At 45.4% G+C, this 27,094-nt stretch overlaps 1 protein-coding gene across 4 annotated transcripts in view; it reads left to right on the top strand.

Moving 5' to 3' along the window:
• HYDIN (HYDIN axonemal central pair apparatus protein) overlaps window positions 1-27,094 on the top strand; it is a 298,798-nt gene that overhangs the window by 246,071 nt on the left and 25,633 nt on the right. For all 4 annotated transcript variants that reach the window (XM_070397848.1, XM_070397849.1, XM_070397847.1 and 1 more), the window contains 16 exons: window positions 735-973; window positions 2,847-2,964; window positions 4,769-4,973; window positions 5,680-5,915; window positions 6,855-7,006; window positions 7,119-7,308; window positions 9,882-9,984; window positions 10,197-10,475; window positions 12,135-12,277; window positions 13,938-14,156; window positions 17,527-17,687; window positions 20,660-20,757; window positions 21,562-21,751; window positions 22,927-23,139; window positions 23,632-23,770; window positions 25,251-25,416. In XM_070397848.1, the coding sequence (XP_070253949.1) occupies window positions 735-973; window positions 2,847-2,964; window positions 4,769-4,973; window positions 5,680-5,915; window positions 6,855-7,006; window positions 7,119-7,308; window positions 9,882-9,984; window positions 10,197-10,475; window positions 12,135-12,277; window positions 13,938-14,156; window positions 17,527-17,687; window positions 20,660-20,757; window positions 21,562-21,751; window positions 22,927-23,139; window positions 23,632-23,770; window positions 25,251-25,416 (2,851 nt within the window). The remainder of the gene's footprint in view (window positions 1-734; window positions 974-2,846; window positions 2,965-4,768; window positions 4,974-5,679; window positions 5,916-6,854; window positions 7,007-7,118; window positions 7,309-9,881; window positions 9,985-10,196; window positions 10,476-12,134; window positions 12,278-13,937; window positions 14,157-17,526; window positions 17,688-20,659; window positions 20,758-21,561; window positions 21,752-22,926; window positions 23,140-23,631; window positions 23,771-25,250; window positions 25,417-27,094) is intronic.

The following is a 27,094-nucleotide window of genomic DNA, read 5'->3' as shown; positions in this document are numbered from 1 at the left end:
AAAAAAGAAGAGCACATGGTCTACCCATGCTCCAAGGGGGGAAAGGGAGGGCTGGCCTGGGTGGCAACCAGAGAGGATGCACCAGCGTTTGGTCCCCAACTAGTAGGTCCAGGTAGGTCAGGTGGGAGGTAGGCAAAGTCATCAGAATTGAGAGCGCCAGAAAGGCAAATATGGACCCTGCTCTTTGGGGAGCACCTGAGACAAGGAAGCCGAGGTTAGTCATCAGGTGCAGAGGAGGAGTGGGGAAGTGAAAACAGGAGGCAGAGTTGGTCTGTGTCAGCCATTTTCAACAGGTGTGCCCCAAGAATGTTTAAAACATGCAACACCTGACTGTTTAGTCAGGGGCACTGATCTCTTTTCTTTTAGACTGTCAACTTAAAAAATGACAACAGCCAACACAACAATAGCCATCTAGTGTGAACGAATCAAAATTATACCTATTTTTTTTTGTCAGATTGGCAAAAAATATATTTTTTGGTGTGCCGCGGAATTTTAGTAATTAGTGTCTATGTGAGAAGGTTGAAAATCTCTGGTCTATGTTGATCCATGCCATGGCTAGTTTGTAGTAAGTTTTATGTTAGTATTTTCTAATATTGTTGATGCAATAATATAAAGAGAATGAAAGGAACATGCCTTCATGCCAACGAGGAAAATAGGCAATGAATTAGACAGCCAGTGGAATTCTGGAGCTATGCCGGTAGCTGATGTCTTCCCAATCCTCCTCTTCTTTCTAGATCATTGAGCCCAATATGGCAGACGGAACTGAAATCATTGCCAGCATCCCAATTAGGCTTTCTGTGAATGCAGTGTTCTCCAAATACAACATCAGCCCCTCCTCCATCATCAACTTTGGGGCTCTGATCTGTGGCACTCGTAAAAGCACCACCTTCACCATAGAAAATCAAGGTGTTACTGACTTCAAGTATAACCTCTACAGGATGACAGGGGACAGCTCCATTCCCCAAAAGAAAGCGTAAGACAGCCATTTGCTTGACTCATGCCATTCCCTAGTTAATTAGTGCTTGGTATTTTACAACGAGCTTTCATATATTTTATCTAAATTCACCCTGTTGTGAGTGAGGTCATTAAGAAATGACTCACGCGCCCTGGCCGGGTGGCTCAGTTGGGTGGAGCGTCATCCCATACACCAACAGGTGGCTGGTTCAGTTCCTGATCAGGGTACATACCCAGGTTGTGGGTTGGATCCCCAGTCAGGGCGTGTGCACGAGGCAACTGATCACTGTTCCTCTCCCTCTCTCTCTTCCTTCCTCTCTCTAAAAATAAAAAATGACTCGTCCAAGATTACCCAAGAAATCACACCAGTAGATCTCAATTGTGACCCCACATCTCTGACTCCAGATTTCACGTACTTTCTAATTAATTAAAATTGTTTTATTCATTAACTTATAGTTGACTTTCTAATAAATTGGTTTAAATCAGATATACATACAGCTTTACATTTTTTGTAGTTGTTTTACACTTTTGTGGGTAGCCTCTTTCATTTTGGCAAAGTATTAAGAGATTTTTTGTTAAACTGTCGAAAGTCTCTATCTTCCTCATTTAATTTCAACCTAATATTTTACTTGTTTTCTAATAATTTAATAATGTTTATAGATATTATAATACAACTGTGTGTTGCTTTAAATTGTTTTTTATTTATTTTTCACTGTAGCATGCACAGATTCATGCAAAATACTCAAAAGAGGATAGAACTTCAGTTGTTCTATCTTCAGTTGGTCATTAAGCAAGTGAATGCTCAAATATATAAATCTCTCAAAAGGTTAAAATTGCACCTCAAATACATTTGGATATTTTAGGGGAACTAGCCTCCAGGAAAATTAATTGTTGGGTAAACTAGCTTCAAGTGACGTGAACAGTTACCCAAGCTTGTGTTTGTGCTATTCTTTAAACTACCTCTTAAAAATACCATGACAGCCCTGATCGGTTTGGCTCAGTGGATAGAGGGTCGGCCTGTGGACTGAAGGGTCCCAGGTTTGATTCCGGTCAAGGGCATGTACCTCAGTTGTGAGCACATCCCCAGTAGAGGGCGTGCAAGAAGCAGCTGATCAATGTTTCTAACTCTCTATCCCTCTCCCTTCCTCTCTGTAAAAAAATCAATAAAATATATTTTTTTAAAAATACCGTGACTGCCCTGGCCAATTTTACTCAGTGGTTAGAGCATCGGACTGCAAACTGAGTGGTCAAAGGGTCTATTCCTAGTCAAGGGCACATACCTGAATTGCAGGTTCCCCAAACCTCAGTAGGGGCATGTGCAGGAGGCAACCAATCAATGTGTCTCTCTCATGCCAATGTTTCTCTCTTTCTCTCTCCCCCTCCTTCCTCCCCCCTCCCTTCCACTCTCGCTAGAGATCAATTGGGAGGGGAAAATATCCTCCCAATTAATTGAGGATTAAAACAAAAACAAAAAAAGAGCATCGTGACTACAAATGTGAAGAAAGGGCCAGAATTTAATCTATTGACCATTTCATTTTTTTAAATGAGATCAGGTAAAAGATTTGATGTCTATAAGTAATTTCTACACTGCTTTCCAAAGAACTCAAGTAAACATTTAAAAACTATTATTCTCTTGCAGAATAATTTTCAATGTCCTGATGAGTCATATGTAATAAGTACAATTACTGCATAATTTTCTCACCGTTGTTAAATGACTTTGGCTAATGGTGAATGCTGACTATACTACCCCAATGTCCTCTTTAGGCAAAAAAAAAAAAGGGGGGGGCCTTCCCCCATTCCTAGGAGAAGGGACCTTGCAAGCAGACAGACAGGTGGCATTTAACGTCACCACCCCCATCTAAGGGTGTATGTACTCTTGCTTCTTTAATTAGTGTCAGCCACACGAGGACTTTAAGATCCCGGGAAAGCGAGAACTTCTACAAGGCTACCCCTTCCAGAGCAGCCAAGTTCTCAGAAACTGTTCAGAGAGAAATAAACATCGCTAGCCAGGTAAGGACCCTTTCCCTTGTCCAAAGAAACCCTGTAAGACCACCTTCCAACTAGTCCCTGCACAAACACCCCCCTTCCCAGGATAGCAGGAATGTTCAATAGTTATACTGAAATACCACTTTCATTTTAAGACCAGGTGTTATGGCCTTTAATTTGGATATCCTCTTTTGTTTTAAAACCTTCATTGGCTCCTCACTGCCTTCCGATTACATTTCAACTCTTTATATGTATTATATTTAGCAATCTTTTGCTCATAAGAAACAGGAGCCCGTTAAGACTGGCTTAAATAAAAGGAGATTCAAAGACACCTGCTTCTGGTAAGATGGAGTTAGATATACTTTTCCCTACCCTTCCCAAACCAAGTACAACTAAACCCCTGGACATTACGTATAAAACAGGCGGAGAGAAAACAGATCAGATCAGTGAGGGTCCTTGGGACCCAATGAATATCACGGTGGTGAGTTCCCTGAGTTTTCTTTTTGCCTCATATATCTCATCGGGATGCTGAAGGAGCTGGCAACACAAAAACATCACCAGGCACAGATCAAAAAAAAAGGCCCCAACAAAAGCCTATTCCCACTGGCCAAACAACCAGGACAAGAGCAGCCTAGTAAACCAGAAATCTCCAAATAAGACCTGTCCTATGACAGTTGAACATGACAAAACCTAGGATCCTACCGCACCATTGCTAGCAAAGGACCATGGGAAGACTCTCACCCTATCCAGGTTATGAGGAGGTGCCTCAACCCCCGACCAGAATGGTGTCCCAGGAACACCCAGGGGGTAGCCAGGAGTTTCAAGACCCTCCCCCGCCTCCCCCATTGTTAGTGGAGACACCACATGGGAGCCTTGAGTTTCACCTGACCCAGTGGTGACAGACGTTTCTCCCCCACCCCCAAGTGGACCTCCCCACCCAGGCAACAACAGGACGGTAAGGAAGCTCTCCTCCCCCGCCTTGCCAGGGAGGTAGCTGTTGAGGACTAGTGGGGAGCTGGAGCCCCCACCCTTGCCTGGCAGAAATGAGCAGTCTGAGTGGGGGATTGGACCACCACCCCCACCTGGGAGTGATGAGGCAGTGCTTCTGTCCCCCTGCCAGAGAGGTCTCAGAGAAAGCCAGGTCAAAGAGGTTTAAGTAAGATCCAGAGTCTCGTAATATAACACCCAAAGTGTCCAGGTTTCTCCTGAAACTCGCTTGTCATACCAAGAGCCAGGAAGATCTCAAACTCAATGAAAATAGTCAAGCAACATATGGCAACACCGAGAGGACAGAGCTGTTAGGATTATCTGACACAGACGCTGAAGCAGCCAACATAGAAGTGCTTCTGTGAGCAAGTACTCACACTTGGAGCAATTGAAAACACTGTAAGTCTCGGGAAAGAAAGAGCCGCCATAAAGAAGAACCAAATGGGAATTCTGGAATTGGAAAAAAAAAAAATAAGCAAAATGTAGAATTTCATGAAGGGGTTCAACAACAGAATGGAGGGCAGATTCCCACCTGGGTAAGTGTTGTAGGATGTGAAACATGTCTGTCCCCCGAAAGCCCCACTCAATCATGATTGGTCCAAGCAAAAGGAGTTATCTCTGTGCTTCATCTGAGAACTTGCTGTGTTGGAAGCACTGAGAGATCCCCTCCCTGAAGAACCCCCAGGCCCTCCCCCCAGGAGAAGAGCTGAGCCCCAGAGGAAGCCTCTGGGGGACCCCCCCAACAGTCCCTCTTGACACCATCTCACAGCTCTGGTAGAAGGGCTCAGTCTCTGTCACCCGCTGGGCTCCACCCCTCCCACAATCCCACTGTTTCCTGCAGGCTCGCTACAACCACGGCATGTTCTCCGTGTACCCTGGGTTTGGCTCCATCTCTGCCGGAGGCATACAGACCATCACCGTTGACTGCATGGCTGACCCTGTAGGAAAGTGTGAGGAGTTTATGGCGATCGATATCTCTGACCGAGACCCCAGAGACCACCCTGGTGGCATTCCTTACAGCCTGTTGGCGGAAGCCTGTCTACCAGGTACTGAGCACTCCGATGGGACCGCATCCCTTACAAGACCTTCCTCTGTAACTGCCCCTCCCCCATGCACATGTGGGGCAAACGTGGCTTGGCGGCTACCTTTGGGGCCTTAGAACTTCCTCTAGTCACGTCTTCAGCCACATTTCTCCCTAAAGACCTACAAGGCATGCACACCTACAAGGGGGTGTGCAGCTTTAAACTCCTAGTCTTCCTGAGTTTGGTCTGGGCTTCTCAGATGACCAAGGTTCTCTGGGAAACGCGGTTCGATGGGATCTGGCACAAGTCCCGTATCCAGCCTGTTCGTGGCCAGGTCACTCCCTGTGGGCAACTCGCACACGGAGCACAGTGCCGGTGACTGACGGAGCATGCTGCAGCTTTAACCCAGCGGATCTCGGATGGAGCACGGGGAGAGCTTTTGCTTTGGCTAGAGGCGCCCTGCAGCCTCGCACCAAAGGGAGCCAACTGCCTCCTCCTTTCTTAAGCCCACCCCAGATCCTGATCTTACCCCTCCTTGCCATTGGGAGGAACGGTGGTTGGGGTCTGGCGACCCACAAGATCAGTATGAAAGAAATTAGACTATGTCCCATCACTCACACCCTGTCTTCTATGATTGTCCTTTGTCGGAATCCAAACCTCCAAGCGAGGAATTAGAGAAAGCAGGAACTGGGCTACCGGGCTGCATCTAAGTCTTCCCTCCACTCCCCAGCCTTCGTAACAGACAACAATGCCTCCATATTTGAGGAGCACCAGATCTGCAACAGTACCAACCTGTACAGCATCCTGCAGACCACAGAGAGCAAGGGGCTGTTTGTGGAGGATGAGAACAAGTTCATGTTCAGCCATGTCATGGTGGGTCATCAGGCCAAGGCTCGGTTCAAGATGAGCAATGTGGGGAAGATCCCCTGCGATGTGACCATTGTGGTTAAGCCTGTCTCCAACAAGGTAAGCAGCCCCCCTCGGCCCCAGCCCACCGGTGTTGGCTGAAAGCCGGGGAGAGAACTCTTGGAAACCCCTGCTCTGGAGCCCGTCTACATCAGTGGGGATTATCTGACACTCAGGCCCTGCTGGAAGTTGTAGGAGGAAACTAGACAGACCACAGAGAGCAGGGGGCTGGGTTGTGAGGAATTTTCTATATATTCTTCACAGTGGAATAGAAAATTCAGGATGACAAGAGAGAGGGCTGAGTCCATAGGTTTCACTCACCCTTCATTTTGAAGCAGAAGCGCTACAGATGCTATAGTCTTATCTCTGCTGCTCAGTTCTCTGCCCCAAAGTATCTTGGCTCAGGTGTTCTTGTGCCCCAGAGCTGGCATTGTTCACATGGCTGGTGGGCGGGGGGGGAGGGGGGGGGGACCACCCAGAGGGTTGGCCCAGCCTAGAGCCAGAATAGAGTATGCATTCCCAGGAGGCTGGCACCCACCACAGAGGGACAGGGTTTGGGAGACTAATTCCTCTTATGACTTCCCTCACGCCCCAGTGACATCCAGTCATTATTCTCTGACTTTATTTGGGACACAAAGGAGCAGCTTTCTTCCTTATTTTGTGCTAAAAAAAAAACATAAAAAGGTGAGGAAGCCTGATTTCTAAACAAAGATAAGTTTCTAACGGGGGGTTTGCAAGCATGATATGTTCTCCCCGTCCTAAAGTGCAAGCTGTCCATTGAAAAAAACAAAGGAAATGTGGTTATTGCTGGAAGATGGGTCCCAGAGTATCTAGGCTGCCCCTTTTAGGGGCATGACTGTGCAGGCAATGGAACGTGTTTACCCCAGAGCTTCGAGGGGGGAGATTTCACAGCCGGGGCAACAGAGATAAGCAGCAAAGCCTGTGTCAGTGCCACATAGCTAACACATGTGTGGGTTCCTGCCCCTCCCCCCTCACCAGGCCACTTCCCGCATCATTGACATCTTTGAAGTGGAACCCAACAAGATGTGTATTGCCAGTCGTTCACATGCCTTTGCCACGGTGACCTTCACCCCCCAGACCATGCAGTCGTACCAGTGTATCTTCGAGGCGACCTTGGATGGCATGCCCAGGTACCGGCACCCCAGCAACCTCTCCTGCAAGCAGGGCTGCAGGCCACACCCTATGGGATGTCATTCCTGCCATGCCGGGCTGACAGGCCTCCATCTCCCTGTTCCCCTGCAGCATCCAGACCAAGAACCGAAGCCTCACGTTTGATATCGTGGGAGAGGGGACCCTCCCTCGGGTGACCATCGTGCGGCCAATTCTCCACAACCAGTATGGAAACCTCTTGCTCCTCTTTAAGAGGCTTCTTCTTGGCCATTCAGAGAAACTCCCTCTCATCCTCAAGAACAATGGCAATATCCCTGCCCAGGTACTGCTTGGGGGTGAAGTGCGGGGTGGAAAGGGAGAAGAAGCCTTCAGATGTAAGACTTCTGACATTGAGGTCCCTGCCATCCCTCTTGTAGGAGGACTTCTTTGATGTTCCCCATCCATTAACCTGTGTTAATGCAGAGGGAAATCTGACATGGTCTCTACCCTCAAGGAGTGTCAGAGAGCAGATTACATAGTCCACTAACAATCACCGTGTGAGGCCGTGTACAATGACATGCACCAAGCTTAGTGGGTGGGATTATGGGTATGCTTAGTGTCGTCTTTGTTTTTTCTGTAATGAACATTGTATTTATAATAAAGGAAAACAAAAGAAACCTCATTGGGGGTGAGAGATGTAGCATCTGTAGGGACTTCTGGTTCAGCCATTATATTTTGTAAAATTTTGTTTTACAAAAAAAGTGCTAAATTGTCTAAGGGTTATGTAAAAGACTGTAGGACTTTTGAAAATGACCTTGATCCCATCTAGGGGATCAAGGAAAATTTCACTCTAAAATGACATCTGAGTGGCACTGAAGGTAACTGGGTTTTTGTTGGTGGGCATGGCAGTGAGTGAGTGCATCCAGGTAGCAAAAGAAAATGGCAAAGACAAAGTCACACAAGCAAAAAAGCAGAAGGTACAAACAGGAGCTAGTAAACACCAGCTTCATGAGAGCATAGTGTACAGATAGGAGAGCAGTGGGAGATAAATACAGAAGGCAGAGTAAGGGGACAGCTTGTCGAGCGCTTCGGATTCTGTATATATTGTAAACCCTACAAGACATTATTACTATTATTGTTATTGTTGTTTATACAGTTAAGACTCTTTTAGGTCTACCCACATGATGATGATTATTATTTATTTTATTTTATTTTATTTTTTTGCTTGTCATTCCTGCATCTCCAACTTTACATTTGAAATCCTTTTCCTACTGACCAAAGAATACTTTTTACTATTTCCTTAATGCATGCGTGCTGGTAATGAATTCTCTATTTTTATTTTAAAATCTTCATTTCGTCTTCATTTTTAATGTAACTTTTACTGGCTATAGAACACTCTGTGCTAGCAGTTGTTTTCTTTCAGCAAATGGGAGATACCATTCCAGTGTATTCTGGTTTCCATTGTGACTGCTGAGATGCCAGCTGTCAGTCTAAAATGTTCTTTTAAGGCAATCTTTCCCCTCTGTGTTTTACATTGTCACTCTGTATTTGCTTCCTGCTATTTCACTATTATGTGTCTATGTATGGATTTCTTTTTATTTATCCTTCTTGAAAATCACTGGGCTTCTCGACTCTGCAACTTTTGGAAAATTCCTAGATGTGTGTTCAAATGTTGCTTTTCTTCTATTCTGTCCCATCTCTCCTTCTGGGAAGCCAATTAAACATATAGAAGACCATTCACTACTAGTATATCCTCTATGTCTCACAATCTCACTGTACTGTCCATCCATTTTTCTCTGAGCTTCATTGTGCATAATTTCTTTTGACCTGTCTTCAGTTTATTAACTCTGCCTTTAGTTATAACTAATCTGCTATTAAACCTCCAAATAAATTCTTGTTATCGTTTTTTAACTCTAGAATTTCTATTAGATTATTTTTAAAATCAACATAATCATGTTTTTTAATATGTTTTTTATTGACTTCAGAGAGGCAAGGAGAGAGGGAGAGAGACATAGAAACATCAATGATGAGAGAGAATCATTGATCAGGGATTGAGTCCACAACCTGGGCATGTGCCCTGACCAGGAATCAAACCGTGACCTCCTCGTTCGTAGGTTGACACTCAACCACTGAGCTACGCCGGCCAGGCTGATTTTATTTTTTAAAATCAGTGGGCTGGAAAACATCATTTTTCTCCAATTAATTTTGGAGAAAATGCCCACCTTGGTTTTCCTCTCATCTTGGTAGGATACTCAACATGACACTCTCAAGCAACTCAGGCACTGGTACCTAGGAGACTCTCGTTTGTAGAAACTCATATGCATGCAATCCCTCATGGAATGACAAATATCCATTTTCATTTATTAGTCTAGAGCAGTGGTTCTCAACCTGTGGGTCACACCCCTTTGGCGGTCGAGCGACCCTTTCACAGGGGTCGCGTAAGACCATCCTGCATATCAGATATTTACATTACGATTCCTAACAGTAGCAACATTACAGTTATGAAGCAGCAATGAAAGTAATTTTATGGTTGGGTCACAACATGAGGAACTGTATTTAAAGGGCCAGAAGGTTGAGAACCACTGGTCTAGAGTATATTTTACAACCACCTCTGTCAAAAGCAGAGGCCGTGGCAAACCCACGTTGACACTAGTTAGCTGGCTGATCTGGGAAGGTACCTGTGCTCTCTGGGCCTCCAGTTCCTTACCTGGATAACAAGAGCTGAATTAAATGTTATTTTTTCCCCTCCAGGTCTAATATTTATGATCTCTCCCTCTTCATAAGAAACAAAAAATCGGGCACTAGGCACAATGGCTTTGGGGGGGATACTTCCCAAACAGCACGGGGTCTCACCATAGCCTCAACATCCATGAGCAGCCTGTAAGTGTCACACTCACTCCTGCTTTCCTTCTCCAGCTGCATGTTGACCTGCAGGACCAACTAGAAGTCTTCTCCCTGAAAGGGAGGCCCACGACCTCCTACATCTACATCATAGAGGAAAACAAAGCCCATGCAAAAGGTAAGTTGAGGAAGAGTAGCTTCTAGAGAGCAATGGAGCCCAGTCCCTGTTTCATTGGGGGACCAGTCAGGACCCAGAGAAAGCAGGGTGTCTTGTCACCAATGGCCACTCTCAGCCGTGCTCATTCCCACCCTTGCCCTTGAGTCGGGGTCTTTACGGATGCATCTTCCTTTAAGCTGACCCTACAGCATTCTTCTCTCTTCTCTTTGCAGCGAAGAAAGCTCACACGGCCTCCCTGGTGGTTCTTCCCGGAGAGACAGCCGAATTTGATGTTGTTTTCCAAGCCCGAAATGTCGGGAGAATGACAGGCACCATCCACTTGTCAGTGCGCAACAATCAGTACGAGGACACGATCATCCGCCTGGTGGGAGAAGGCTACGAGGATGACATCACTTTGGACAACGTCCACGGGCTGGTGGCTCCCACCAGCAGGGAGGCCTTCGACATGTCCGAGGTCACCGAGGACGTATCTATGGAAAACTTGGTGGCAGGTGGGAGAAGCAACAGTGAGGTGTTGACAACTGTTGGCTCTTGGGTCATTTTAAACGAGAGTGAAATTTAAAAAGCAGATCCACTAGCTTCCTGGGAATTTAGGACTGACTCCCTTTCGTGCCTGGCTCCGTCACTGCTTGCACTCATGCGTACCCTCGAGGGACATTCATGGAGCATCCCTGTGCATGTGCCAGGCACTGTGCTGAGCCCTGGAGTTCTGATGAGTAGTCAGAGTCTCTGCCCTTCTGGGGCTTATAGTTTGAATTCCAATTCAAATTTAGCTAATAACCAAAATTCAAACTCCAGATTAGCGAAGAACGGAATACACATCTCTCTGCAGTTTCCTATGTTTATATCTATTAACTGGCTCACGTTGACATTGTCTGTTTCACCTGCACCACGTGTCCTGGACATTCTAAGAGAGATGGTGGGCTTGTTTAACAGCTGTAGGCTTGTGCCTCCTCTAGAGCATCATTCTCTGTCGTCTGAGAACCTACAGCATCAGCATTACCTGAGAGTTTCTTAGACATGAGAATTCCAGGCCCTACCCCAGCACTCACATGCTGAATCAGAACCTGCATTTTAGCAGGGCCTCTAGGTGATGTGTGAGTATACGAAAGCTTAAGACATTCTGCTCTGCAGTCTGTCAAGTGCTGCAGCTTCATCTGGTTGGCTGCACTCTTTGGGGTAGGAGAAAATTCACTGCCTAGTTACCCTTAGAAAGCATTTGTTAAGCACCCTAACTGTGTGCCTAATTGCTATGAAGTGAATTATACCAACACTGTCCCATAGCTTTTCTAGGAGCTTCATTATAGTCCTGGAATAGAGCATTGCGCAGTCTATATGACTTGGGTAAAAATTAGCACTCCTCACCCCTGTTTGTGGCTACAGGGCAGCTTCTCTCCTCTCAGAAGTCAAGCAGGAGCCACCAGTGAGCCCCAGTTCAGAAATCAAATTTTATACTTCTGAGGGGCTTGCCAGATTTAGAAAATCAGGCTATAGAATTCCCATTAAATGTGAACTTCAGGCCTGGCCGGAGTGGCTCAGTGGTTGAGCGTCAACCTATGAACCAGGAGGTCACGGTTTGGGGGGCGTGTAGGAGGCAGCCAATCAATGATTCTCTCATCATTGATGTTTCAGTCTCTCCCTCTCCCTCTCCTTTTTTCTCTGAAGTCAATAAAAATACATTTTTCTAAAAAATGTGATTTTGAGATAAATTATGAATTATTTTTTGGTTTAAAGTATATCCCAAAATACTGCACCGGGCATGTTTATACTAAAAATTATTCATAGTCTATCTGTAATTCAAATGTAATGGGACTCCTGTATTTTATCTGGCAACCCTAACCCTTAGTAGTAATGTTTCAGCAAATAAATGGAGTTGGGGACTGTGTTTTCTCTTGGAGGTAAAGGGCCAAGGTGGGTGGATGGAAAGATGGATGGATGGATGGATGGATGGATGGATGGATGGATGGATAAGTAGATTCCCCAAGGAAGGAAAGCTTACTGCTCACAACTCCAGTTTTTCCAATAGAACAATCCAAGGAGGGAGGGGTTACATGAGGAGGAGACACATTGTCTTTTTGGTGCTGCCTCGGCTGGGTCGGAGCCCTGGGAGGAGGCCAGGGGACCCACATGCCTTCTGCTCTGTTCCCTAGCTGCTCTGGTGGACCACATTCAGTTTGGGGACTGCCACCTTGGAAGCAGCTATAGCGTGAGCTTCACAGTCACTAACCACAGCCAAGTGAATGTGATTCGGTTTGAATGGCCCTCGTTAGCTACAATTACCTTTGCCCCACAGGTAAGTGAAAGCTACTTATTATTTCTGGACTTCCTTAGGCCTAAGCCAAACCTATTTGATTGTTAGTCCATTCCTGTGGATACAAGGGATGGGATGGACCTCATTCAGTCCTAGTATTGAAGGACACACTGTTCACACGAGTGCGCGTGCGCACACACACACACACATACACACACACACCCTCTGATCTAAGAGCAAAGAATGAGGTCTGCCAAGACTGTTGCTAGGCTGATGTTGAGAAATTCCGTGGAAGCCTGTGTGGATGGAAAAGGTCCCAGTCTTCCTATCCCAGAGTGTACACCTGTGTCCCCCTAGGTGTGTGTTCTTTAAGCATTAGAGGTTCGCTAAAAGATAAAATGGGGGTGATGGTTTCTGTGGACAACAGAGATTTAGAAAATGTTTCAAGTTACATCTTTCTCTTAAAGACCCCCCTTGCCCTTCAGCATTCTAACACCTAGCTAAGTGTGTTTTACCTGCAATGTTCTAACCCCTCCTTTTAGCATCTCACAGCGCACATTTTGTGAATTGCTGACCAAATCTCACCATTGACCAAGGCCTCGGACAACATGGTAGCAGATCCTAGCCTCTGGTCCGCAGGCGCTTTTCATTGATAATTGACTTCTGAGGAACCGCGCAGGAGGCAGTGGGTATGTCTGTGTGTACCAGGACACTGATACACGCAGACATACCCACTGCCTCCCGCTCTGTTCCAGCCACCAAGTCTTCAAACACAGAATTCTCAGGGCATAGAGCAAGGGGGTTGGGGCCCCCCCTTTAAAGCTTGGACTGCTGGCAGGAGGACGGTTTGCTTCCTGGAGGGATGTGAATCATTAGTGAAAGTAGACAGGGATAAGCTTCTTATAGTCCACACACACACTCACCCCTCCACACCCTTACACACACACACACACACACACTCACACTCACGCTCCTGTATATGCACATACATATTTGTGGCCCTGGGAAGTATGGTAAGCACAAAGCTTCCTTCTCCTTTCATTTTCCAGAAGAGGCAATTTCAGAAACATGAAAGGACTAGCATATACATATAAATGTTGCTTTATATATGTGAGTTATGTTTATATATGAGTTTTGATATATATGTGAGTTTTGTATGTGCATGTTGATGTATGTGAAATCATAAATGATTTTTTCTACAGCCCAAATTGGATTTCTCATGTATTTGCTATATACTTCAGCAAATCTGAGCCTTTTTGGTCTCAGGATTCCTTTACACTCCTAAACATTATTGAGGATACCCCCCAAAGAGCTTTTGTTTGTGTAGGTTATATCTATCAATATTTACCATATTAGAAATAAAAACTGAGAGTGTTTTTAAAAACTGCATTCATTTATTAATTTTAAAATATAATAATAAACCCATTGCATGGTCATATAAATATATTTTTATAAAAACAGCTATATCTTTCAAAATAAAAAAATTGAAATTGTGTGAGAATAGAGGCATTATTTTGCATTTTTATAAATCTCTTTAATATCTGACCTGATAGAAGACAGCTAATTCTCATATTTGCTTCTGCATTCAGCCTAATGCTATATCATATGTCACATAACTGCTGGAAAACTCCATTGTATAGTCATGAGAAAATGACTATACAAGATTGAATTCCCAAGTGACTAACACCAGGCTCTTTCCCAGACTGGCCACCTCCACCCTGGGTGTGCCAAGGACATCGTGATGACCCTGAAGTCAGACATACCCATCAACATGAGGAATATGGACATCAAGTGCAAGGTCTCCAAGATCATGTTTCAGCAGCCTGCAGACCAGGTCCCCGACTGGGACGACCGCATGCGCACAGTCAAATGGGTGGACATGCCCAGAAACATGCCGGGGACTTTCACTACAAAACGAAAAGTGAGTAGAGACTTTAATCCCAAATCTGGCCAGGCCTACCAGGCCTGGATGCCTACTGCCCTCAGCATTGCCATGTCTCACCATTTCCTTCTTTCATGGAAAAAGAAATTGTTCCCATTCAACTTGACTTTTTTTAACATATATATTTTTATTGTGAACTGTATTACAGATGTCCCCATTTCCTCCTCCCCTTGCCCCCTTCGTAATTAAGAAAGACCCTGCCCCCCCCCCTTCACCGCACTATTGTCTGTGTCCATGGGCTATGCATATAAGTACATAATTTCTTTGGTTTATCCTTTCTCATCCCCTCCCCCCTCTGAGATATGTCTGTCTGTCCCAGGCCTCCATGCCTTGGGACTTATTTTGTTGGTCAATTTATTTTGTTCATTAGATTCCACAGATAAGTGAGATCATGTGATATTTGTCTTTCTCTGACTGGCTTATTTCACTTAGCATAATAATCTCCAGGTCCATCCATGCTGTCCCAAAGAATGAAAGATCCTTCTTTTTTAATAGCCACAGGGTACTCCATTGCCATTCCACTTGACTTTGATCTAAAAAGTGACAAACTGAACTTCCAAGCATGCCACCTGCCATCCATACTACACATATCACATGAACCACACCTCTGAATTGGTAGAGCTTTAGATTAAGCTTTGATATCTCACTGAGCAAGTCCTCTCACCTTTTTCTTCTTCAAAAATGTCATGGCTGGTCTTTTAGTTGTTTCCTTTTTCCCTCAGGTGTCCAGAATTAGATTAATGGTAGACAGAATCTCATCTTTGGTCCATGCATGTCCCTCTTTTAATTACTCCTTGGTTCGTTCCCTTGTAATAATGTAAACAAAGCAAAGATGAACCCTCACACAGCACAGGAAGTAGAATGTGGATTACCTGTGTGGTTCTCAGCCGTGCCATCCCTCGGCCTCCTTCCTGGAGGAGATCATCTCCTGAATCTTTTTTGCTCAATCTCTTGATTTTTGTCTTTTGTTTCTTTTTTAATCTATGCAACTAAACATTTAATTGTAGTTTTTTACTTTATTTGTTTAAAGGTTGTTGCATGTGCTTATCCATATTGTGGCATGTGACTACAGTACACCCATTTCACTGCTATATAAAATTCCATTATTATTTATCATCCATTCTTCTTTTGAAAGCTATTTGGGGCTTCTCTAGAATGGACTGTGTTTCTATGAGCATTATTATTCATGTCACATTGTATTCATTTGAAAGAGTTTTTATTTCCAAAAGTGGAATTGCTGAACCATAGGATATAGGAATGTTCAACTTTCCAGGGTAACTCCCAAATGTTTTTCCAAAGTGCTGTACCAACTTATACTTCTACTAGCAAAGAGATCCCATTGATCTACGATCTCTCCAACATTTGGCATTGTTGGATGTTTTTATTTTTATCTTTAAAATGAATAGGAAATAGCCCTGGCCAGGTGGCTGGGATGGTTGGAGCATCATCCCACACACTAAAAAGGTTGCGGGTTCGTTCCCCGATTGGGGCATGTTCAGGAGGCAACTGATCGATGTTTCTCTCTCTTTCTCTCCCTTCTTTCTCTTTGAAAATTCAGTAGAACATATCCTCAGGTGAGGATTGGGAAAAAAAAAAGAAAAGAAACAAATAGGAAATAGATTCATTTTGGGCCTTTGCATTTCCCCAGTCACTAAAGTCGAATACTTCTTCATGTGATTATTGGCCATATAAGTTATCTCTTAATGTAAATGCATTTTGCCCATTTTTCACCTAGGATGCTTGTCCTTTGTATGTGTCATTTTATTTTTTATGAACTCTATATATTTTTGTCTGCAAACATCTTCACCAAATTTTAGCTTATCTTTTCACTTTCTTTGATTTATCGTTTTGTGAACAAAAATGTTCATCTCTCCCTTTATAATTATTTATTTTTGTGTCTTGTTTTTAAAACCTTTCTATAACAGTGAAGAAAATAATCACTGTGTGTGTGTGTGTGTGTGTGTCCCACCTGGATATTATGGTATGAGGCAAGGGTCCAATTTTACATTTTTCCATCTAGGGAACTAATCTTGCCAAATCCCTTTTGGGCCCAGCACTTCTTTTGTGATCTGCCGTGACTCCCTTGTCATCTAAATTTCATATGTGCCTGGATGTTTCTTGTCTCTATAGTCTATTGCCAATTTTTCTACCCCTGTGCCAGTTTTACACTTCTTTAATTCCTGTAGCTTCATAATCAGCCTTGATATCTGGGAGGGAAGTCCCTCCTCCATACTGTTTTGTTCTGTTTAGTTATTCTTGGCCCTTTATTTTTCAAAATAATTTTGCAATCCATTTACCAAGTACAATTGACCTTTGAACAACATGGATTTGAATTGTGTGGGTCCACTTACAGCAATATATATAACAGACTTTTTTCAATAAATACCGTCAATCTATTTTTTCTCCCTGGTGACTTTCTTAATAACATTTTCTTTTCACTATCTTGCTTTATTGTAAGAATACAGTATGTAATAGATATAGCAGACAAAATATTCTTAATTGACTATTAATGATACTAGAAAAGTCAACAGTAGGCCATTCATAGTTAAGTCTGGGGGGAGTCAAAGTTATACACAGAGTTCGGTGCCCCTCACCCCCATATTGTTCAAGGGTCAACTATATTATAAAATGGAAAATTCATTGGAATTGGATTGCACCTACAAGTCAGGTTAGGAAAAATTGATAATTTAATAATATTATTCCATCCTTTCCATTAACAAGGTACGTCGCTCTATTTACTTAGGTCTTTAAGATTTTTTTACTACCATTTGGTGTCTTTAATAGTATTAGGACTCTTTAGATTTTTTTTACTTGTTCTTGGGTCTATTTTAATTAAATTATTTTTTAGGAATTTGCCCTTCAACTAAGTTTTCATATATATTTCCATAAAATTATTCATAATATTTTTACCATATGTTTAAATATGTAGGATCAATAATAATGTCCCTTTTTCATTTCAGATGTTAGTTATTTGTATTTTTCCTGATCAATCTCACCAAAAGTCTTTCACATCTTTTCAAATAACTTTTGGCTTTGTTGGGCCTTTCTGTTTTAGACTTATTTTCTGTTTTATTAATATCTGTTCCTATCTTTATAATTTTCTTCCTTCTACCTTCTTTGGAGTCTGTCTGACCCCAAACTCATGTGTGTGCATCTCTGATGCCCTCAGTAATTTCTCACTTCCTTCCCATTTAGGAGTCATTTTGGGTTTGCTTTCATCGTTAATTCTGGAATGTGACTTTACGGATTGGTGTTAATTTGCGGTGTAGAGTAGTGTGCTGTTATTCCCCACGGTGTCCCTGTGACAGCTGGCTGTGCATCACTGAGGACGCGGCTGCCTTTGTTACAGGTGATAGAGACGGACCCTGAGCCTGCGCACTCAGTGCTGGAAGAGCACTACCGAGAGCTGATGCTGCAGATCAGCGCCAACGTGAACTTCGCGTCCTACCAGTGCCAGACGAGCGACGTGCACTTTAAGGACACGCTGGTTTACCAGACCCGAGTGTTTCAGTGAGTCCTCAAAAGCCTCCCAGCGCTCAACGTTCTTTCATCTCGTCATCCACTCAGTCTTTACTCAAACACGCGTTCAGTGTCTACGACAGCACATACCAGGCCTCACCTGTCGCATGCACCAGAGTGTCTTCGTGGCGCCAATGAAACACTCAGACCCACAAAGCAATTGAAGTTTACACTTGAAATCAAGATAGGCAGGAAACTGGCACCAGCTGCCCAGCTTCAGTGGGAAGAGCCCTTGCAGCAATCTGTACCACGACCCAGGAACTGTGTGGGGCCCCGGGTGACAGCTCAGGCAATATCCACACTAGTGGGGGGATAGGGCCCATCCTCAGCTAAGAAGCCCCATGACCAACAGAAGCAGCATTTCTCATGACCACTCCATAGGTGTCGCTTCCAGGATCCCTGCAGGGGACATGCCCAGTTACAAGAGTCACTGTACTCAGAGAACCCCACAGCTATAGCTTCCCTCCAGATAATCATCATTCCTCCAGACCAGTTGCAATTTGCCAAGCGGGAGTCATTTCTACCATAAATAACATTGCCTAATAGCACCGCTGGCATTTCCCTTTTTTTTCCAGGGAAACTGAGCTAGAAAGTTAGTTCAAAGTCAGAATTGTCCTTAGAAGGAGAAAGGGTTATAGTAACCCTTCACCCACACTCAGACGCAGGGATACAAGGATGCCATGGGTTCTGCTCTCAGGGTTCATGGTCTCGGGTGGGGAGTAGGGGAATAGGTGACAATAGGGGTCATGCAGCAGCAGCACCGTGTCCTGTGTAGGCAGTAAGAGCGCCTAAGGCAGTCCTAACCGGTTTGCCTCAGTGGGTAGAGCGTTGGCCTGTGGCCTGAAGGGTCCTGGGTTCGATTCTGGTTAAGGGCATGTACCTTGGTTGTGGGCACATCCCCAGTGGGGGGTGTGCAGGAGGCAGCGGATCGATGTTTCTAACTCTCTAACCCTCTCCCTTTCTCTCTGTAAAAAAATCGATAAAATATATATATACATATATATTTTTTTTAAAAGAGTGCCTAAAGCAGACCAACATGGGAGAGACGGAGTATCAGGGAAGGCTCCCCAGACAAAGTGGTGCCCCAGCTGAATTTTGGAGACCAGATAGGAGGTAGCCCAGGGAAGAAGTGAGAAAAAGGGGCCTTCTAAGCAGAGAGAGCAACACAGACAAAAAGAAAAGGGCTGTGACTAATCTTTGAGAATTACAAAAGCAAAAATGAAAACCGCTGACATTTCTACTTTGTAAACATTAGTAATTAACTTGGTCACCTCATTTTGCATTTGGTGCCCTTGAAGTGTCCTCTCAAGTTATCATAGCAGCAAACGGCTCAAGGAAAGGAGTGGGATCTTCTGCTGATGCCCATTGCACCTGAAGCAGGGATCACGGATCAACAAGCTGTGCCCATGGGCCCAAGCCAGCCAGCCACTGGGTAATGGGGTTTGTTGGCACAAGGCCATGCCCACTCGTTTCTGCATCGTTTGTACCTGTGTTTGCACAATAGCAGAGTGAGTGATGGCTGCAGAGACCTACTGCATGCAAAGGCCAAAAAATCTTACTCTCTAGCCCTTTACCTAAACCCAGAATTCTTTTTGTGAAGACTACTCTGTGCCACTAAGATTCCTCCACTTTATAAAAATTTCCTTTAGGCTGAAGGCCACTACTCACACATTCACACCATGAACATAAGCCCCTGAAGTCAATGCACTTGACTTCAGACATACCTGTTGGACTACCTGGATGGGATAATGGAGATTAATCCCTAAACCCGTCCTAGACCTCCTCCCCCAAAACCAGGAGAGCACTGTGTTTCTTTCTCTTACACAATCATTTTCTTTCTTTCTTTTTTTATCTTTTTTTATAATCCTCACTCAAGGATATTTTTTCCATTGATTTTTAGAAAGAGGGGAGGGGAGGAGAGAGAGAGAGAGAGAGAGAAACATTGATGGGAGAGAGATACATCAATTGGTTGCCTCCCGCATGCACCTAGGGGCTGGGGGGGGGGGGGGGGGATTGAGCCTACAACTGAGATACATGCCCTTGACCCAGAATCAAACCTGAGACCCTTCAGTCCGTGGGCTGATGCTCTAACCATTGAGCAAAAGCAGCCAGGGCCACAATCATGTTCTTGTATCAAGACCTCATCCTCCTGCTGTCACTGTCTATGATCAAGTTTAATAGTGATTCCAGAAAAAGCTTCTCTCTCCCACTTCTTGTCTTGGAGCAGGGAAACTTGAGGCAAGAAGAATTTGAGACAAATATCTCAGCAGGTGAAAGCATCTCAGGAAGAGGTCAGGTGGCTTCTGAGGACAGAGACATTGTTTCTGGTGGGAAGTGATTCACGGAGGGAAGGGGCTATGGAATTTGCACCCCAGGAAGGTACTCTCAGGTGAAAAAGATTTTTGTTTCCTCTTTCCTGGGAATTTTCAGGATTACCATGGCACAGGCTGAGAGTTCATCGCATAAGGTGCCAGTGGATGACTTTAAGGGCTAAACGTAGATATTTTCACTTTCAATGGCTATGCATATATTTTGTGTTTTTGAAGGAAATGTAATCGGTACATCAAATGCATGATTTCAGATAACATTGCTTAAAACTTGCCTTTTGAAGAAATATTTTTATATATTTTATTGATTTTTTACAGAGAGGAAGGGAGAGGGTTAGAGAGTTAGAAACATCGATGAAAGAGAAACATCGATCAGCTGCCTCCTCCACACTCCCCACTGGGGATGTGCCCGCAACCAAGGTACATGGCCTTGACCGGAATCGAACTTGGGACCCTTCAGTCCACAGGCCGATGCTCTATCCGCTGAGCCAAACTGGTTAGGGCTTGAAGAAATATTTTAAAAACAAAATGACTTCACTCAAAGGAAAAAGTAACAGTTTTAGATGACGGATGTGCTGACAAGACACAAATCATTTGCAGCACGTTTCTCAAACGCGTTCCCCCGTCTGTGTGCAGGTTGGAGCTGGTTAACACAGGAAGTGTGCAGCTGGAATTCAGCTGGATCTTGGAAGAGACAGCGAAGACTGTCAGCTTTGCAATGCCAGAAAACCAAGGTACATGCGATGGCAGGTAAAACCTGGGGTGTGAACGGAGTGCCCGGTTAGTAGAAGAGCCTTGCTCCCTCGGCCCTCCCAAGGAGCTAGGGAGAAGCAGCGCCGAGGCCTCCTGGTGTCTGTAGAGACCATTGGGCCTGAGACACTCAAGAGCTGACCTCTGCCTTCCTGGGGCCTGGACCCTGCCCCCTCCCCACCTCTCACAAGGCCAGCATCCCAGCTCAGGTCCCTAGGAATCTTTTCGATGTTAACCTTTTAGGAGATTACAGTCCCTTGGAGACAGCAGTGAAAGCTATGAGCTGTCTCCCCAGGAAATCACATACCTTGCCCGACTTGCAGCTGATGCACGTGCAGCACTTTAAAAAGGGACCCAGCACTTGGCAGGAAAATATCCATTATTCCTGCTTCAATATGGCAGATTCCCGGACCTTCCAAACGGGCCCTTTTCCTTGGGCCCCGGCTTGTGAACTCCTACTTTAAAACAGTGATTCTCCAAAAACTGTGTTCACTACCCATTCTTTTTGAGGCACAGGACCCACAGGTATCTACTTGGCCCACTCCCTTGGACCAAAGGGAAACAAATTTGAAAGCTTGATGGAATTAATGACAATATTTTTTTCACGAGTCACCTGTGAGAGCTAGGAGTCAATTCCTTGCCCCTAGAGCCTAAAGTTAACTATATCTGCTAGAAGAGGTGAGCTCCCAGACCCCACGGAGGGTCCCTAAGGACCTGCGAGTGGGATGCCTTCTCCTTGTCCTCCCACTGCAAATGCAGAATGTCACTGGCTCTCTGTCTGCCCCCAGGTTCTCAAAAAGATCAGCTGAGCCAGGGCAGCACCGCGGACAGCGCCGTGGGCCACTGGACTGAACCTTCCCCACTGTCCTTCTCTGTGGATCCGGTCTCCGGCGTTGTGCCCGTGGGGAAGGCTGAGAAGATCCAAGTGAAATTCTCCCCACTGGAGGTTGGAGACTTCGAGAGCACTATTACCTGCCAGTAAGGAGATGTGCTCCCCAGACAAAGCTCTGCCCCTCCGGTCCCTCTTCTCTGCCACCACGACCACCATTCTTCCCAACCCGGGGCCCTCCACAGCCCCAGCTTGCCACATTTCGCTCTGGAAAGATTCAAAGGCGCTAGCTTTTGGAGAACGAGGAGAATGGAGTCTATTGTGTTGCTCAGCAGCCCTCTCTAGACCCTCCCTCTGCCCCACCTCTCTCTTCCTGGCCCCAGACAGAAGTCCACTGGGCAACAAAACAGTTGGCAGCCAGATGGGTTCCAGTCCTGGGAGAAGCATGAACCTAGGAAGGCTTTCTTGTACCTTTACTGATACCAGGTTTCCTTGACTATAAGATGCAAATAACAGTAACACCTTGCAGAGTTCGAGTTAAGACGGAATGAGGTAACTCCCTGAAGCTTAGAACAGTGCCTGGCACACAATAAGCACAACAAGCACTAGGTGGTGGGGACGGTGGAGGTTGTAGACCTGGTGCATGGTAAGCAAGGAAGAGATGGGGTCCAGACCTAGTTAGAGAAAACCAATCCAATAGCTCCTGGCCGTGATAGTTCCTGATGTGGTACCCACTCCCAGGGCAGCTCCATGGAGAACTACTACAGAAGGATCCCATGAACCATGGCTGAGTGTGGCAGGGACCTATGTGAGCCATAAGAGCCTCCTGCAGTCACACTGCAGGGACCCTCCTGCACCTGGGCCACCTCAACTTGGATCTGGGGCTGAAAATCTGCTCACATCCAGTTCACTTTCTCCGAGGAGCTCAGGATACGTTTCTGGGATCTCGGCATCACTTTCCATATCCCACAAATGCCTCTGAGAGGGCCAGAGGGTACGCCTCTGTGTTCATTTTATAGCAGGGAGATATTCTTAACCCTGGTGTGGGAAGTACCTCAGTAACACACTTAGGGACACAGAAGAGACCAGAATTCAGGCTCCTCATACTCAGCCTATTCACGCGTTCATCCACTCAACCACTAATTAATGAATACCTACTATATACTGGTCAAGACACTGAGGTTCTGTTGTTGACCAAGATAGAACCAGCCTCTATGCTCATGGAGCTCATATTTTAGTAGCTGTAATGTTCGTTTCCAACCAACTAAGAAAGCAACAATTGGCTAAAACTAAAAAGTAAATAAAAATAACCATATCCTCTCAGGATTCCCAACCTACTCCCTGGAGAGCAAGGCCCAGTCATATCAGCAAAAGGACAGAGTTTCTTGCCCATCTGCCACTTTGAACTGAAAGAGTCGGACTACATCACTGCTCATCGGCACAACCCGGATCTCCGAGGGCCTGGCGGTGGGCCTCTGGACCCAAACACCCGGGTGATCGAGTTCACCAGTGTGGGCATAGGAGGGAAGAATCTCCGGTGAGTTGCCTCGGTTTGCATCAGTTGAGTTCATATCAGTCAATCCTTCTAAAGAACTGAGAGGAAGAATTCAGAGACTTGAGCTGGATGGGTTCCTAGAAGCAGTTTGACATGCTGGGGTTTGACTTGAGAGAGCTGCTACAGTAAGGAAGCTGAATTCATTCTCCTTAGTTTTGACACCAGGAGGGTGGGGGGGTGCGGAGCAGGGGGGCATTTAGAAGGCATAGAATCCCTAACCACCACCTTGAACACAGAGGATCACTGGGACAGAAGGGCCCTCAGCACCATTATTACTCCAAAGTCCGGAGCTCCAGCCATACGTTAGACCCCCACATGAGGTGTGGTTTTTATTTCTACAGTAAAAAAGTATCTGCAACAGTTCTGGTTCCCACGTAGGGGGACTGAGCCAGGGCAGTTAGGTCCTGAGAAAGTGTCTCTTAATCCTCAACCCTCCCTCTCACTCTCTGCTGTCAATTCCTCCCCCTCGGCCAGGACGTTTACAATCCTGAACCCGACCGCTAGCATCTACTGCTTCCGCTGGGTCTCTGAAGAAATGGAAAGTCTCCAGAACCCTTCAGCCTTCACCTGCCTCACAGAGAAGGGCTGCATCCACCCTGAAAAGAAAGCCGAGGTGTGTGTGTGTGTGTGTGTGTGTGTGTGTGTGTATGAGGACCACTCGACCCAGGGCTTTAATCATTCTATCTCTCTCTGCACAGCAAGCATGCCATAGACCAGAGATAGAGTTAGGGAGGACAGCCTAAGGGTGCATCCATCCACACATGTTTTTTGAGTAGCTACCATATAAGTTAGGCCAGTGGTCGGCAAACTCATTAGTCAACAGAGCCAAATATCAACAGTACAATGATTGACATTTCTTTTGAGAGCCAAATTTTTTAAACTTAAACTATATAGGTAGGTACATTGTTATTAACTTAATGAGGGTACGCCTAAGGCTTAGGAAGAGCCACACTCAAGGGGCCAAAGAACCGCATGTGGCTCGCGGGCCACAGTTTGCCAGCCACGGGGTTAGGCAGTCCTCATGGACAAGACAGACCTGAGCTCACTTGGTTGGCCATAGAGAAGCAGATCTCTAGTATTTGAGGTTTTAAAAAATTGAGATTATTAAAGCAGAACAGGGAAGCTGGACACCCACCAAAGCCTGGACACTATGGGACAATGTTATTTTTGTCCAAGGGACTGACAGCTGTGAAAGGACACACATGTGTTTTCACTTGGTCAGGACGAAAGTCAAAACAGAACACTGGCGACATGTCCCATGTCTCAGTCCTGCTGTTTCCACAGTGACACAGGGGAGGGGGTCCAGCTTAAAGAAACATGAGCTCGCTGGTCAAAACAGATCTGCGGGTCCCCTGTCCTGTAAGTCCTGCAGGGAATCTTAGAGGCAGAAACAAATCCCGGAAACAGAAATTATGCATTCAGCTGCCTCCAGGAAGGTCATCCAAACAAATGATGCAGGCCAAGGGGACCCTGACAGGGAGTACGGGGCAGAGCTGGCTGGCCACAGTGCTTCCCCGGCAGATCACCAGCACACAGACAGTGGGCCAGGGTTGCCAACTCTCCCAAACTTCTCGGGAAAAGTCAAAATTCCAAATTCCTATCTGAATCTCCCCATTTGTCATCCAAAGACCTGGTGTGAATACGGCAGCCTAGCCAACAGAAGCTGTGGATGGTGTAGACCCGCTTAGAAAGACCTGTGGGCAAGCAGGGCAATCAGACAGAACAGCCAGACTTACATGCCCTTCAGAGAGGGTAGAAAGGTAGTGGTGACCTGGTAACATCAGCCATCAGAACCCCAGTGCCGACAAGCCTCTAAGGCTTATCAACCTTCTGGCCCTTTAAATACAGTTCCTCATGTTGTGACCCAACCATAAAATTATTTTCGTTGCTACTTCATAACTGTAATGCTGCTACTGTTAGGAATCATAATGTAAATATCTGATATGCAGGATGGTCTTAGGCGACCCCTGTGAAAGGGTCGTTCGACCGCCAAAGGGGTCGTGACCCACAGGTTGAGAACCGCTGCTCTAAGGGCACGTGGGGTAAGTAAACAGAAGTGCCTCTTACCTCTGTGTTCCAAACTGTCTTCTCAGATCATCTTCCAGTTCACGCCTTTGCATCTGAAAACCACAGAAGCGTTCTGGACTTTCTCAGTCCCTGAGCACAACATCACAGTCCCTTTCCTGCTGGTGGGCAAAGCCTCTGACCCCCTGGTCAATCTGGACAAGTCACACATCAACTTCAGCTGTCTCCTCATTGGTAAGGCTGCCCTGGAGGTTTACATTTAGAGTTGGCATGACCGGTAGGGGAGGGAAGTGGGACCAACCCAGCACTGGGCTCCAGGAGCAGCCTGGGGTGGGGACTTTTCCCTGGCGCCTTCCAGAAGCATGCCTGAGGCCCTTTCTCACTGTTCACCAAGCCACAGAATAATCACTTCTCAATCCAGTTTCCACCAAGGATGTCCTAAACCCATGCACCCGTGACCAAAGGAAATTTAGGAGCCTTGTTGCAGGTCCTCCTTGGAAGATTCCTTTAGAGCCTGGACTGACTGTCTTCATTTCCTTGCAGTTTCTTCAGCCCAGGGCTCTATCCACTGAGCCAAACTGGCTAGGGCTTGTTGAACATTTTTTAGTGACCTTAGAAAATACAAGAAAACAAGAAAATTAAATAATTTGCATAAACATTGAGGGACAATGAGACAACACTATCTCATATTGCTGTGTTGATTACTTCTGACATAGAGAACTTCTAGAGCAGTGGTTCTCAACCTTCTGGCCCTTTAAATACAGTTCCTCATGTTGTGACCCAACCATAACATTATTTTCGTTGCTACTTCATAACTGTAATGTTGCTACTGTTATGAATCATAATGTAAATATCTGATATGCAGGATGGTCTTAGGCGACCCCTGTGAAAGGGTCGTTCGACTGCCAAAGGGGTCGCAACCCATAGGTTGAGAACCGCTGCTCTAGAGAAAAGCAACACAAATACTAAATGAACAAGACAATTTTTAGTAAGTGGCTGGATGCAGGACAAGTATACCAAAATCAATAGTGTCTCTTTCTTTTCGTACTAAGCACTTAGAAACAAACAAAAAAAATTCTATTTAGTGTTGACAAAACCTATATAACATCTAAGGATCAACATAACAAGAACAGCACAGGACCTATATGAAGAAAACTATAGAAATCCTATTAAAATGCCCCTAACCAAGATCTGAACATTTGTCAGTTCTCCAAAAAGCAAATGCAAATTTAATCAAGTTCCGATTAGAATCTAAGCTGGGGTTGCCAGGTAAAATACAGACACATAGTTACATTTGAATTTCAGGTAACAGTGAATAAATTTTAGAATCCGTATGTCAGCATGAGTATGTCCCATGCAACATTTGGGACATATACGAAAAAAATGTTTGCTTCATCTGGTAACCTTAATCCCAAAGGATTACGGGGGCCGGGGGGTGGGGGGCATGGGGTGTGGGGAGAAGAGAAGTGGATAGAATGATTCGAAGTTTTTGTGGAAAAATAAATTCTCTAAAATAGTCAAGGAAAGTACGAAAAAGTAAAATAGTAATAGCAGCTGCAATAGTCAGGGCCCTGTCAAGATTCATGACATGCACGAGATCTAATTTAAAGCGTTCAATACAGGGGGCGTTTCTGCTTGACAAAGGCATGGGCAGAGTTAAGGGGCCTACCAGGGAAGGTGAAGCCCCCTTAGCAAAAGAAGGAAGGCCTTGGGTCTGAAGGAACAAGGAGGTAAAGCAGTGTCGCCAGGATCCCCGGAGAGCTGGGACTGAGTAGAGGAGCCACCTAGCAGGAGCAGGCAACTGATGGGGTTAAGTTCTAGAGTAAGAGCTGGAGTCCCTCCAGGGGAGGAAGGTCACTTGCAGAGCGAAAGGAAGACAGAGGTAGTCAACGGCCGAGGAGCTTGGAAGAGG

The sequence above is a fragment of the Myotis yumanensis genome, unplaced genomic scaffold (assembly GCF_028538775.1).
Source record: "Myotis yumanensis isolate MYYU_CA2020_CCGP unplaced genomic scaffold, mMyoYum1.0.hap1 SCAF_18, whole genome shotgun sequence".
Classification (NCBI taxonomy): Eukaryota; Metazoa; Chordata; class Mammalia; order Chiroptera; family Vespertilionidae; genus Myotis; species Myotis yumanensis.
Note: the sequence above shows the minus strand (reverse complement) of the source record. Positions and strands in the feature narration are given on the sequence as shown.